Genomic DNA, 15,378 nt, shown 5'->3' with positions numbered 1-15,378 from the left:
GTCTCTAGGAGAGCACCGTCTCTAGGAGAGCACCGTCTCTAGGAGCACCGCCTCTAGGAGCAATGCCTCTGGATGAGCATTTCTTGTTTGCTTATGGCCTTATACAGCTCGTTGAGTGGGGTCTTAGTGCCAGCATGGGGGATGTGGTGGTAAATAGACAGCTATGAAAAATATAGATGAAAACTCTCTTGGTAGATAGTGTGTTCTACAGCTTATCATGAGGTATTCTACCTCAGGCGGGCAATACCCCGAGACCTCCTTATTATTAGACATTGTGCACTAGTTGTTATTGACAAATAGACACACACCTCCACCCCTCGTCTTACCAGATATAGCTGTTCTGTCCTGCACGGAAAAACCAGCCAACTGTAAATTATCTGTGTCGTCGTTCAGCCACGACTCTGTGAAACATAAGATATTACAGTTTTTAATGTCCCGTTGGTAGGATAGTCTCAAGGGGAGATTATCCAGTTTATTCTCCAGTGATTGCACGTTGGCCAATAGAATGGATGGTAGAGGCGGGTTACCCACTCGCGTTACTCACTCGCAATGAATTCAACCCGATCTCCGTCTTTTCTTCTCGCGAATGACGGGGATTTGGGCCTGGTCTTGGAGAAGCAGTATATCCTTTGCGTCGGCCTCGTTAAAGAAAGAAGAATCTTCCAGTTCGCGGTGACTGTTCTGATATCCAGAAGCTCTATTTGGTCATAAGAGACTGTAGCAGCAACATTATTGTACAAAATTACAAGCAATGCGAAAGAAAAATAGCACAATTGTTTAGGAGCCCGTTAAAACGGCAGCCATCCTCTCAGGCGCCGTACTACACAACCTACACAGTCATCCCGAGACCCACTTCAATTCGCGTAAGGCCTCAACAGATCCACAGATAGGGCAGCGGTCTCTAAGGTGCAGGATAGATTTACCAGGTTAGTTCATTTACCAGGTTAGTTCATTTACCAGGTTAGCTCATTTACCAGGTTAGCTTCATTTACCAGGTTAGTTCATTTACCAGGTTAGTTCATTTACCAGGTTAGCTCATTTACCAGGTTAGCTCATTTACCAGGTTAGTTCATTTACCAGGTTAGTTCATTTACCAGGTTAGCTCATTTACCAGGTTAGTTCATTTACCAGGTTAGCTCATTTACCAGGTTAGCTCATTTACCAGGTTAGTTCATTTACCAGGTTAGTTCATTTACCAGGTTAGCTCATTTACCAGGTTAGTTCATTTACCAGGTTAGTTCATTTACCAGGTTAGCTCATTTACCAGGTTAGCTCATTTACCAGGTTAGTTCATTTACCAGGTTAGTTCATTTACCAGGTTAGCTCATTTACCAGGTTAGTTCATTTACCAGGTTAGCTCATTTACCAGGTTAGCTCATTTACCAGGTTAGTTCATTTACCAGGTTAGTTAATTTACCAGGTTAGTACATTTACCAGGTTAGTTCATTCATCAGGTTAGTTCATTTATCAGGTTAGCTCATTTACCAGGTTAGCTAATTTATCAGGTTAGTTCATTTATCAGGTTAGCTCATTTACCAGGTTAGCTCATTTATCAGGTTAGTTCATTTACCAGGTTAGCTCATTTACCAGGTAATTTAATTTACCAGGTTAGCTCATTTACCAGGTTAGCTCATTTACCAGGTTAGCTCATTTACCAGGTTAGCTCATTTATCAGGTTAGTTAATTTATCAGGTTAGCTCATTTACCAGGTTAGCTCATTTATCAGGTTAGTTCATTTATCAGGTTAGCTCATTTACCAGGTTAGCTCATTTACCAGGTTAGCTCATTTACCAGGTTAGCTCATTTACCAGGTTAGTTCATTTACCAGGTTAGCTCATTTACCAGGTTAGCTCATTTATCAGGTTAGTTCATTAGGAATATGGGTCTGACATTTCTAAGATAAAGCTCTGTATATCTGTTTCAAAATAAGAACGCACAAAAAAACACTTGTTTCAAAATAAAAGTCCCACTTTTGTGTTTCAAAATAAAAGTCCCACTTTTGTGTTTCAAAATAAAAAGTCCCACTTTTGTGTTTCAAAATAAAAAGTCCCACTTTTGTGTTTCAAAATAAAAAGTCCCACTTTTGTGTTTCAAAATAAAAGTCCCACTTTTGTGTTTCAAAATAAAAAGTCTCTGTTTTAGAATAAAAATCCATCCTGTCTTTTTATTTTCAGAAAAAGAGTGTGTTGGGTGGCTCGATGGGTTCGGGCGAAGGTGAGCGTGCACGTGACCGTGAAGGTGAGCGTGCACGTGAGCGTGTGGACTATGTGGTCGTTGATCCTGAGAGAACCAGAGCTCTGAAAAGTACCAGGGAGGCGTGGCACGACGGGAGACAGTCTACTGAGAAGGACAAATAACACACGCACACACACTGAACAGACACACACACTGAACAGATACACACACACACTAAACAGACACACACTAAACAGACACACACACTGAACAGATACACACAGACACACACACTGAACAGACACACATACACGGAAAACTACAGAGTGAGACACCCACTAAATGACCCAAATTACCACTATATACACTCACAGCTTTGCCAACACACACACACACACGCGCACACGCGCACACACACACACACACACACACACACACACGCACACACACCTCTCCAAGCGTACCCGGCTCCACGAGGAGGTAAAAGGGGGCTCAGCCCCCTTCAGGATTAGTTGAATGTCCTTTATATAAAAATAGTAAGAAAGTTCAAATGATTGAGTGACAGGTTGGGCACAAAATTTGTAATCTGTCATCTGCTTCAGTCTGTCATTCAGATATAATGTCCATACGGTCTTCTTCCTCCTCCTCTGGGACTCACTCTACAAGTTCTTAAAAACAACAACAGTGACTGTTCCCTGTACAGAAACATTGAATAGAGGACTTCTCTTCCGACACGGAATGCACCCGTTCGTACAACACAGAAGTAAAGACTCAAGGATACGGGGCTACTGAAGGCGGTGATAGACCCCTGTGACCATGGTGCACAGAGTCCTCAGTCTTCTCCATCCTCCAAAACAAATGATTTCAGGCTAAAAGCAACAGGTCTTTAAACTGGAGTCAGTGGTCCGCAATGTGTTGGAGTGTGGTGGTCCTCAATGTGTTGGAGTGTGGTGGTCCTCAATGTGTTGGAGTCAGTGGTCCTCAATGTGTTGGAGTCAGTGGTCCGCAATGTGTTGGAGTCAGTGGTCCTCAATGTGTTGGAGTCAGTGGTCCTCAATGTGTTGGAGTCAGTGGTCCTCAATATGTTGGAGTCAGTGGTCCGCAATGTGTTGGAGTCAGTGGTCCTCAATGTGTTGGAGTCAGTGGTCCTCAATGTGTTGGAGTCAGTGGTCCTCAATATGTTGGAGTCAGTGGTCCTCAATATGTTGGAGTCAGTGGTCCGCAATGTGTTGGAGTCAGTGGTCCGCAATGTGTTGGAGTCAGTGGTCCTCAATGTGTTGGAGTCAGTGGTCCGCAATGTGTTGGAGTCAGTGGTCCTCAATGTGTTGGAGTCAGTGGTCCTCAATATGTTGGAGTCAGTGGTCCGCAATGTGTTGGAGTCAGTGGTCCTCAATGTGTTGGAGTCAGTGGTCCTCAATGTGTTGGAGTCAGTGGTCCTCAATGTGTTGGAGTCAGTGGTCCTCAATGTGTTGGAGTCAGTGGTCCTCAATATGTTGGAGTCAGTGGTCCTCAATATGTTGGAGTCAGTGGTCCGCAATGTGTTGGAGTCAGTGGTCCTCAATGTGTTGGAGTCAGTGGTCCTCAATGTGTTGGAGTCAGTGGTCCTCAATGTGTTGGAGTCAGTGGTCCTCAATATGTTGGAGTCAGTGGTCCTCAATATGTTGGAGTCAGTGGTCCGCAATGTGTTGGAGTCAGTGGTCCTCAATGTGTTGGAGTCAGTGGTCCTCAATGTGTTGGAGTCAGTGGTCCTCAATGTGTTGGAGTCAGTGGTCCTCAATGTGTTGGAGTGTGGTGGTCCTCAATGTGTTGGAGTCAGTGGTCCTCAATGTGTTGGAGTCAGTGGTCCTCAATGTGTTGGAGTCAGTGGTCCTCAATGTGTTGGAGTCAGTGGTCCTCAATGTGTTGGAGTGTGGTGGTCCTCAATGTGTTGGAGTCAGTGGTCCTCAATATGTTGGAGTCAGTGGTCCTCAATGTGTTGGAGTCAGTGGTCCTCAATGTGTTGGAGTCAGTGGTCCTCAATGTGTTGGAGTCAGTGGTCCTCAATGTGTTGGAGTCAGTGGTCCTCAATGTGTTGGAGTGTGGTGGTCCTCAATGTGTTGGAGTCAGTGGTCCTCAATGTGTTGGAGTCAGTGGTCCTCAATGTGTTGGAGTGTGGTGGTCCTCAATGTGTTGGAGTCAGTGGTCCTCAATGTGTTGGAGTCAGTGGTCCTCAATGTGTTGGAGTCAGTGGTCCTCAATGTGTTGGAGTGTGGTGGTCCTCAATGTGTTGGAGTCAGTGGTCCTCAATGTGTTGGAGTCAGTGGTCCTCAATGTGTTGGAGTCAGTGGTCCTCAATGTGTTGGAGTCAGTGGTCCTCAATGTGTTGGAGTCAGTGGTCCTCAATGTGTTGGAGTCAGTGGTCTGCCGTAGACTGTAGGCTGCATCTCACTGTAGTAGACTGTAAACTGCATCTCACTGTAGTAGGCTGCATCTCACTGTAGTAGACTGTAGACTGCATCTCACTGTAGTAGACTGTAGACTGCATCTCACTGTAGCAGACTGCATCTCACTGTAGTAGACTGTATCTCACTGTAGTAGACTGCATCTCACTGTAGAAGGCTGCATCTCACTGTAGTAGGCTGTAGGCTGCATCTCACTGTAGTAGACTGTATCTCACTGTAGTAGACTGTAGACGGCATCTCACTGTAGTAGACTGTATCTCACTGTAGTAGACTGTAGACGGCATCTCACTGTAGTAGACTGTATCTCACTGTAGTAGACTGTAGACGGCATCTCACTGTAGTAGACTGTATCTCACTGTAGTAGACTGCATCTCACTGTAGTAGACTGTAGACTGCATCACAGAGACGCTCAGTTACATACATGATGTTACATGCTACTACAGTTACATACATGATGTTACATGCTACTACAGTTACATACATGATGTTACATTCTACCACAGTTACATACATGATGTTACATTCTACCACAGTTACATACATAATGTGATGTTACATACTACCACAGTTACATACATGATGTGATGTTGCATACTACTATAGTTACATACATGATGTGATGTTACACACATGATGTGATGTTACATACTACTACAGTTACATACATGATGTGATGTTACACACATGATGTGATGTTACATACTACTACAGTTACATACATAATGTGATGTTACATACTACTACAGTTACATACATAATGTGATGTTACATACTACCACAGTTACATACATGATGTGATGTTGCATACTACTACAGTTACATACATGATGTGATGTTACACACATGATGTGATGTTACATACTACTACAGTTCCATACATGATGTGATGTTACATACTACTACAGTTACATACATGATGTGATGTTACATACTACTACAGTTACATACATGATGTGATGTTACATACATGATGTGATGTTACATACTACTACAGTTACATACATGATGTGATGTTACATACTACTACAGTTACATACATGATGTGATGTTACATACTACTACAGTTACATACATGATGTGATGTTACATACATGATGTGATGTTACATACTACTACAGTTACATACATGATGTGATGTTACATACATGATGTGATGTTACATTCTACCACAGTTACATACATGATGTTACATTCTACCTCAGTTACATAATGTGATGTTACATACTACCACAGTTACATACATGATGTTACATTCTACCACAGTTATGTACATGATGTGATGTTACATTCTACTACAGTTACATACATGATGTTACATTCTACTACAGTTACATACATGAGGTGATGTTACATACATGATGTTACATTCTACCACAGTTACATACATGATGCTATGTTACATACATGATGTTACATTCTACCACAGTTACATACATTATGTTATATTCTACCACAGTTACATACATGATGTGATGTTACATACTACTACAGTTACATACATGATGTGATGTTACATACTACTACAGTTACATACATGATGTGATGTTACATACATGATGTGATGTTATATTCAACCACAGTTACATACATAATGTGATGTTACATACTACTACAGTTACATACATAATGTGATGTTACATACTACTACAGTTACATACATGATGTGATGTTACATACTACTATAGTTACATACATGATGTGATGTTACACACATGATGTGATGTTACATACTACCACAGTTACATACATGATGTGATGTTACACACATGATGTGATGTTACATACTACTACAGTTACATACATGATGTGATGTTACATACTACTACAGTTACATACATGATGTGATGTTACATACATGATGTGATGTTATATTCAACCACAGTTACATACATAATGTGATGTTACATACTACTACTGTTACATACATAATGTGATGTTACATACTACTACAGTTACATACATGATGTGATGTTACATACTACGACAGTTACATGCATGATGTGATGTTACATACATGATGTGATGTTACATACATGATGTGATGTTATATTCAAACACAGTTACATACATAATGTGATGTTACATACTACTACAGTTACATACATAATGTGATGTTACATACTACTACAGTTACATACATGATGTGATGTTACATACTACTATAGTTACATACATGATGTGATGTTACACACATGATGTGATGTTACATACTACCACAGTTACATACATGATGTGATGTTACACACATGATGTGATGTTACATACTACTACAGTTACATACATGATGTGATGTTACATACTACTACAGTTACATACATGATGTGATGTTACATACATGATGTGATGTTATATTCAACCACAGTTACATACATGATGTGATGTTACACACATGATGTGATGTTACATACTACCACAGTTACATACATGATGTGATGTTACACACATGATGTGATGTTACATACTACTACAGTTACATACATGATGTGATGTTACATACATGATGTGATGTTATATTCAACCACAGTTACATACATGATGTGATGTTACACACATGATGTGATGTTACATACTACTACAGTTACATACATGATGTGATGTTACATACTACGACAGTTACATGCATGATGTGATGTTACATACTACTACAGTTACATACATGATGTGATGTTACATACTACTACAGTTACATACATGATGTGATGTTACATACATGATGTGATGTTACATACTACTACAGTTACATACATGATGTGATGTTACATACATGATGTGATGTTACATACTACTACAGTTACATACATGATGTGATGTTACATACTACTACAGTTACATACATGATGTGATGTTACATACATGATGTGATGTTACATACTACGACAGTTACATACATGATGTGATGTTACATACTACGACAGTTACATACGTGAATTGATGTTACATACTACCACAGTTACATACATGATGTTACATTCTACCACAGTTACATACGTGATGTGATGTTACATACTACCACAGTTACATACATTATGTTACATTCTACCACAGTTACATACATGATGTTATATTCTACCACAATTACATACATGATGTTCCATACTTGATGTGATGTTACAAACTACTACAGTTACATACATGATGTGATGTTACATACTACTACAGTTACATACATGATGTTACATACTACTACAGTTACATACATGATGTTACGTATACTACTAAATACTACTACAGCTACAGTTGAAGTCAGAAGATTACAAACACTTAGATTGGAGTCATTAAAACTCGTATTTCAACCACTCCACAAATTTCTTGTTAACAAACTATAGTTTTGGCAAGTCGGTTAGGACATCTACTTTGTGCATGACACAAGTACAGACAGATTATTTCACTTATAATTCACTGTATCACAATTCCAGTGGGTCAGAAGTTTACATACACTAAGTTGACTGTGCCTTTAAACAAATTGGAAAATTCCAGAAAATCTTGACATGGCTTTAGAAGCTTCTGATAGGCTAATTGACACTCGCATTAACATCTGCTAACCATGTGTATGTGACAAATACATTTGATTTGATTTGATTTTGACATCATGGGAAAATCAAAAGAAATCAACCAAGATCTCAGAAAACAAATTGCAGACCTCCACAAGTCTGGTTCATTCTTGAGAACAATTTCCAAATGCCTGAAGGTACCATGTGGTGTTTATACGTTCAAGTATAATCATGGCTTTAGAAGCTTCTGATAGGCTATTTGACATAATTTGAGTCAATTGGAGGTGTACCTGTGGATGTTTTTTTCAAGGCCTACCTTCAAACGCAATGCCTCTTTGCTTGACATCATGGGAAAATCAAAAAAGAAATCAGCCGAGACCTCCACAAGTAAGGTTCATCCTTGGGAGCAATTTCCAAACGCCTGAAGGTTTATCTGTACAAATAATAGTACGCAAGTATAAACACCATGGGACCACGCAGCCATCATAACGCTCAGGAAGGAGACGCGTTCGTTCTGTCTCCTAGAGATGAACATATTTTGGTGTGAAAAGTGCAAAATCAATCCCAGAACAACAGCAAAGGACCTTGTGGAGATGCTGGAGGAAGCAGGTACAAAAGTATCTACATCCACAGTAAAAACGATTCCTATATCGACATAACCTGAAAGGCCGCTCAGCAAGGAAGAAGCCACTGCTCCAAAACCGCCATTAAAAAGCCAGACTACGGTTTGCAACTGCACATGGGGAAAATTATCGTATTTTTTGGAGAAATGTCCTCTGGTCTGATGAAACAAAAATATAACTGTTTGGCCATAATGTCCATCGTTATGTTTGGAGGAAAAAGGGGGACGCTTGCAAGCCGAAGAACACCATCCCAACCGTGAAGCATGGGGGTGGCAGCATCATGTTGTGGGGGTGCTTTGCTGCAGGAGGGACAGGTTCACTTCACGGAAAATTATGTGGATACATTGAAGCAACATCTCAAGACATCAGTCAGAAAGTTAAAGCTTGGTCGCAAATGGGTCTTCCAAATGGAGAATGACCCCAAGCATACTTCCAAAGTTGTGTCAAAATGGCTTATGGACAACAAAGTCAAGGTATTGTAGTGGCCATCACAAAGCCCTGGCCTCAATCCCATAGAAAATTTGTGGGCAGAACTGAAAAAATACGTGCGAGCAAGGTGGCCTACAAACCTGACTAAGTTACACCAGCTCTGTCAGGGGGAATGGGCCAAAATTCATCCAACTTATTGTGGGAAATTTTTGGGAGGCGATCCGAAACGTTTGACCCAAGTTAAACAATGTAAAGGCACTGCTATCAAATACTAATTGAGTGTATGTAAACTTCTGACCCACTGGGAATGTGATGAAAGAAGTAAAAGCTGAAATAAATCACTCTCTCTACTATTATTCTGACATTTCACATTCTTAAAATAAAGTGGTGACCCTAACTGACATAAGACAGGGAATTTTTACTAGGATTTAATGTATTTGGCTAAGGTGTATGTTGTATGTATGATGTTACATTCTACCACAGTTACATACATGATGTGATGTTACATACTACCACAGTTACATACATGATGTGATGTTACACACTACTACAGTTACATACATGTTACATACTACTACAGTTACATACATGTTACATACTACTACAGTTACATACATGTTACATACATGTTACATACTACTACAGTTACATACATGCTACATACTACTACAGTTACATACATGTTACATACTACTACAGTTACATACATGTTACATACTACTACAGTTACATACATGTTACATACTACTACAGTTACATACATGTTACATACTACTACAGTTACATACATGATGTTACATTCTACTACAGTTACATACATGATGTTATGTTACATACTACTACAGTTACATACATGATGTTACATACTGCTACAGTTACATACGTGATGTTACATACTACTACAGTTACATACATGTTACAGTACATACTACTACAGTTACATACATGTTACATACTACTACAGTTACATACATGTTACATACTACTACAGTTACATACATGTTACATACTACTACAGTTACATATATGTTACATACATGGTGTTACATACTACTACAGTTACATACATGTTACATACATGATGTGATGTTACATACTACTACAGTTACATACATGATGTGATGTTACATACTACTAAAGTTGCATACATGTTACATACTACTAAAGTTACATACATGTTACATACTACTGCATTTGCATACATGATGTTACATACTACTACAGTTACATACATGTTGTGATGTTACATACATGATGTGATGTTACATACTACTACAGTTACATACATGTTGTGATGTTACATACTACTACAGTTACATACATGATGTGATGTTACATACTACTACAGTTACTTACATGATGTGATGTTACATGTAGGAAACCAAAGTTGTCAGTGAATTAAAAATATTTGTATTGTTCATCTGGTGTCTCTCTGTTTAATGGCCAAGAAGGATATTTGCAGATTACTGCCCTGAGTTTACAAAACGTTAACGAGCACACATCTATGTGGCCGGGTGTGGAGCCAGAGACAGCAGTGGGGTCAATCTGTAGAACCCAGTTCCCTACATAGATCATTTTAAGCTTTCTGCCCATATAATACATATCAATGTCCCGGGAAAGTTGGTGGTTGTTTACAATGTCATTCCAGTCACATTGCGACAAACTGTCACATCGCATATTGAGCAACAACTGTCCCGGTTTAGGGACACCGATCCTGTAGAGGTTTTAATGTATTTCTGTAGCTGATGATCCATCATGTATGACATTCCTGGGAGTGTGTAAACATACATGTTTTATAACCATAGCATTTTTGTATGTTCTCTATAGTTATGCACAGTGATCAATTCAGCACATTTGGGCAAACTCCTGTCAGACTTGATACAAAATATTCTGTAGTGATGTAATTCTTCACTGGATCGGTCTGAAGCATTGCGCGCGCACTGCTGCCATCTTGTGGACAACATCTAAATGACATCTAGAATCCTACATCACTGTCTGGCCTTTCTCTTGCATTTCAAAGATGGTGCAAAATAAATTATAATTTTAAGCGGATGATTTTTCTGTTTGTATTCATCTTTCATCTAATGTGTTATATTATCCTACATTAATTTCCCATTTCCAAAAACTTCAAAGTGTTTCCTTTCAAATGGTACCAATAATATGCGTATCCTTGCTTCAGGTCCTGAGCTACAGGCAGTTAGATTTGTTACATTTTAGGCTGAAATTGGAGGGAAAAAAAAGGGGTCCGATCCTTATTAACCTGTCTCCTCCCCTTCGGTCTTGTCTTGATTAAGCTGGAGGAGCCATTCAAGTATTTTTTTTATCACTAATACAGTCTAATAAGCTAAAATCCTCTGGTGACAGAAATCACATGTGACGTCCCACAAGGTTCAATTTTGGGTCCGGTACTGTTCCGTTTATATACAGTACCAGTCGAAAGTTTGGACACACCTACTCATTTAAGGGTTTTTCTTTATTTTTTACTATTATCTACATTGTAGAATAATAGTGAAGACATCAAAACTATGAAATAACACATTGTGTAGTAACCAAAAAAAAGTTTTAAGCAAATCAAAATCTATTTTATATTTGAGATTCTTCAAAGTAGCCTTGATGACAGCTTTGCACACTCTTGGCATTCTCTCAACCAGCTTCATGAGGTAGTCACCTGGAATGCATTTCAATTAACAGGTGTGCCTTGTTAAAAGTTAATTTGTGGAATTGCTTTCCTTCTTAATGCGTTTGAGCCAATCAGTTGTGTTGTGACAAGGTAGGGGTGGTATACAGAAGATAGCCCTATTTGGTAAAAGACTAAATCAATATTATGGCAAGAACAGCTCAAATAAGCAAAGAGAAACGACAATCCATTATAATTTTAAGACATGGTCAGTCAATCTGGAAAATTTCAAGAACTTGCTGCAAAGAAACCACTACTAAAGGACACCAATAAGAAGAAGAGACTTGATTGGGCCAAGAAACACGAGCAATGGACATTAGACCTGTGTAAATCTGTCCTTTGGTCTGATGAGTCCAATTTGAGATTTTTGGTTCCAACCACCGTGTCTTTGTGAGACGCAGAGAAGGTGAACGGATGATCTTCGCATGTGTGGTTCCCACCGTGAAGCATGGAGGAGGAGGAGGTGTGATGGTGCTTTGCTGGTGACACTGTCAGTGATTTATTTAGAAACCATTTCCTTGCAGTCCTCCCTCTCTCTAAACCATTTCCTTGCAGTCCTCCCTCTCTCTAAACCATTTCCTTGCAGTCCTCCCTCTCTCTAAACCATTTCCTTTCAGTCCTCCCTCTCTCTCTCTAAATCATTTCCTTGCAGTCCTCTCTCTCTCTAAACCCTTTCCTTGCAGTCCTCCCTCTCTCTCTAAACCCTTTCCTTGCAGTCCTCCCTCTCTCTCTAAACCCTTTCCTTGCAGTCCTCCCTCTCGCCACAAAGATTGACAAAGGGAGGATGGGACGCTAAAATAATTCCCACCAAACTGAGTAAAACCTCTTCTGAACATTTACCTCTCCACACATTACCCAAACACATACATTACCCAAACACATTACCCAAACACATACATTACCTCTCCACGCTTTACCCAAACACATACCTTACCTCTCCACACATTGCCCAAACACATACATTACCTCTCCACACATTGCCCAAACACATACATTACCTCTCCACACATTACCCAGACACATACATTACCTCTCCACACAAACATTACATCTCCACACCAAACACATACATTACCTCTCCACACATTACCCACACACATACATTACCTCTCCACACAAACATTGCCTCTCCACACCAAACACATACATTACCTCTCCACACATTACCCACACACATACATTACCTCTCCACACATTACCTAAACACACACATTACTTCTCCACACATTACCCAAACACACACATTACCTCTCCACGCATTACCAGACACACACATTACCTCTCCACACATTACCCAAACACACATTACCTCTCCACGCATTACCCAGACACACACATTACCTCTCCACACATTACCTCTCCACACAAACATTGCCCCTCCACACCAAACATTTCCTCTCCACACAAAACACATACATTACCTCTCCACACCAAACACATACATTACCTCTCCACACATTACCCACACACCATACATGACCGCTCCACACATTACCCAAACACGCATATTACCTCTCCACACATTACCCAAACACACACATTATCTCTCCACAAATTACCCAAACACACACATTACCTCTCCAAACTTTGCCCAAACATGTACATTACCTCTCCACACATTACTTCTCCACACATTACCCAAACACACACATTACCTCTCCACACATTACCCAGACACACACATTACCTCTCCCCACATTACCTCTCCACACAAACATTACATCTCCACACCAAACACATACATTACTTCTCCACACATTACCCAGACACATACATTACCTCTCCACGCAAACATTGCCTCTCCACACCAAACATTACCTCTCCACACCAAACACATACATTACCTCTCCACACATTACCCAAACACACACATTACCTCTCCAAACATGACCCAAACACGCATATTACCTCTCCGAACATTACCCAAGCACATACATTACCTCTCTGCACATTACCCAAACACATACATTACCTCTCCACACATTACCCAAACACATACATTACCTCTCCACACATTGCTTCTCCACACATTACCCTGACACACCATACATTACCTCTCCACACATTACCCAAACACATACATTACATCTCCACACATTACCCAGACACATACATTACCTCTCCACACAAACATTACACCTCCACACCAAACACATACATTACCTCTCCACACATTACCCACACACATACATTACCTCTCCACGCAAACATTGCCTCTCCACACCAAACACATACATTACCTCTCCACACCAAACACATACATTACCTCTCCACACATTACCCACACATACATTACCTCTCCACACATTACCTAAACACACACATTACTTCTCCACACATTACCTCTCCACGCATTACCAAACACACACATTACCTTTCCACACATTACCCAAACACACATTACCTCTCCACGCATTACCCAGACACTCACATTACCTATCCACACATTACCTCTCCACACAAACATTGCCCCTCCACACCAAACATTTCCTCTCCACACAAAACACATACATTACCTCTCCACACCAAACACATACATTACCTCTCCACACATTACCCACACACCATACATGACCTCTCCACACATTACCCAAACACGCATATTACTTCTCCACACATTACCCAAACACACACATTACCTCTCCACAAATTACCCAAACATACACATTACCTCTCCAAACATTGCCCAAACACGTACATTACCTCTCCACACATTACTTCTCCACACATTACCCAAACACACACATTACCTCTCCACACATTACCCAGACACACACATTACCTCTCCACACATTACCTCTCCACACAAACATTACATCTCCACACCAAACACATACATTACTTCTCCACACATTACCCAGACACATACATTACCTCTCCACGCAAACATTGCCTCTCCACACCAAACATTACCTCTCCACACCAAACACATACATTACCTCTCCACACATTACCCAAACACACACATTACCTCTCCAAACATGACCCAAACACGCATATTACCTCTCCGAACATTACCCAAGCACATACATTACCTCTCTGCACATTACCCAAACACATACATTACCTCTCCACACATTGCCCAAACACATACATTACCTCTCCACACATTGCTTCTCCACACATTACCCTGACACACCATACATTACCTCTCCACACATTACCCAAACACATACATTACATCTCCACACATTACCCAGACACATACATTACCTCTCCACACAAACATTACACCTCCACACCAAACACATACATTACCTCTCCACACATTACCCACACACATACATTACCTCTCAACGCAAACATTGCCTCTCCACACCAAACACATACATTACCTCTCCACACCAAACACATACATTACCTCTCCACACATTACCCAAACACATACATTACCTCTCCACACATTGCTTCTCCACACATTACCCTGACACACCATACATTACCTCTCCACACATTACCCAAACACACACATTACCTCTCCAAACATTACCCAAACATGCACATTACCTCTCCACACATTACACATACACATACATTACCTC

The 15,378-nt window shown here is 40.2% G+C and overlaps 1 protein-coding gene across 3 annotated transcripts in view; it reads left to right on the top strand.

Annotated features, from left to right (window-relative positions):
• The window catches only part of LOC110531342 (GRB2-associated-binding protein 1), a 61,779-nt gene extending 57,370 nt beyond the window's left edge, over positions 1 to 4,409 (top strand). For 2 of the 3 annotated variants that reach the window (XM_090183356.1, XM_090183357.1), the window contains exon 12: positions 2,175 to 3,075. In XM_090183356.1, coding sequence (XP_090039482.1) covers positions 2,175 to 2,357 — 183 coding nt within the window. In that variant the 3' untranslated portion in view covers positions 2,358 to 3,075. Of the gene's footprint in view, positions 1 to 2,174 lie in introns of all 3 variants that reach the window. The other variant, XM_036989229.2, reaches the window with a different exon arrangement.
• Positions 4,410 to 15,378: the final 10,969 nt, after the last annotated feature.

The sequence above is a fragment of the Oncorhynchus mykiss genome, chromosome 9, assembly GCF_057628025.1.
Source record: "Oncorhynchus mykiss isolate SJ-2025 chromosome 9, ASM5762802v1, whole genome shotgun sequence".
Classification (NCBI taxonomy): domain Eukaryota; kingdom Metazoa; phylum Chordata; class Actinopteri; order Salmoniformes; family Salmonidae; genus Oncorhynchus; species Oncorhynchus mykiss.
This window is presented reverse-complemented; position numbering and strand designations above follow the sequence as displayed.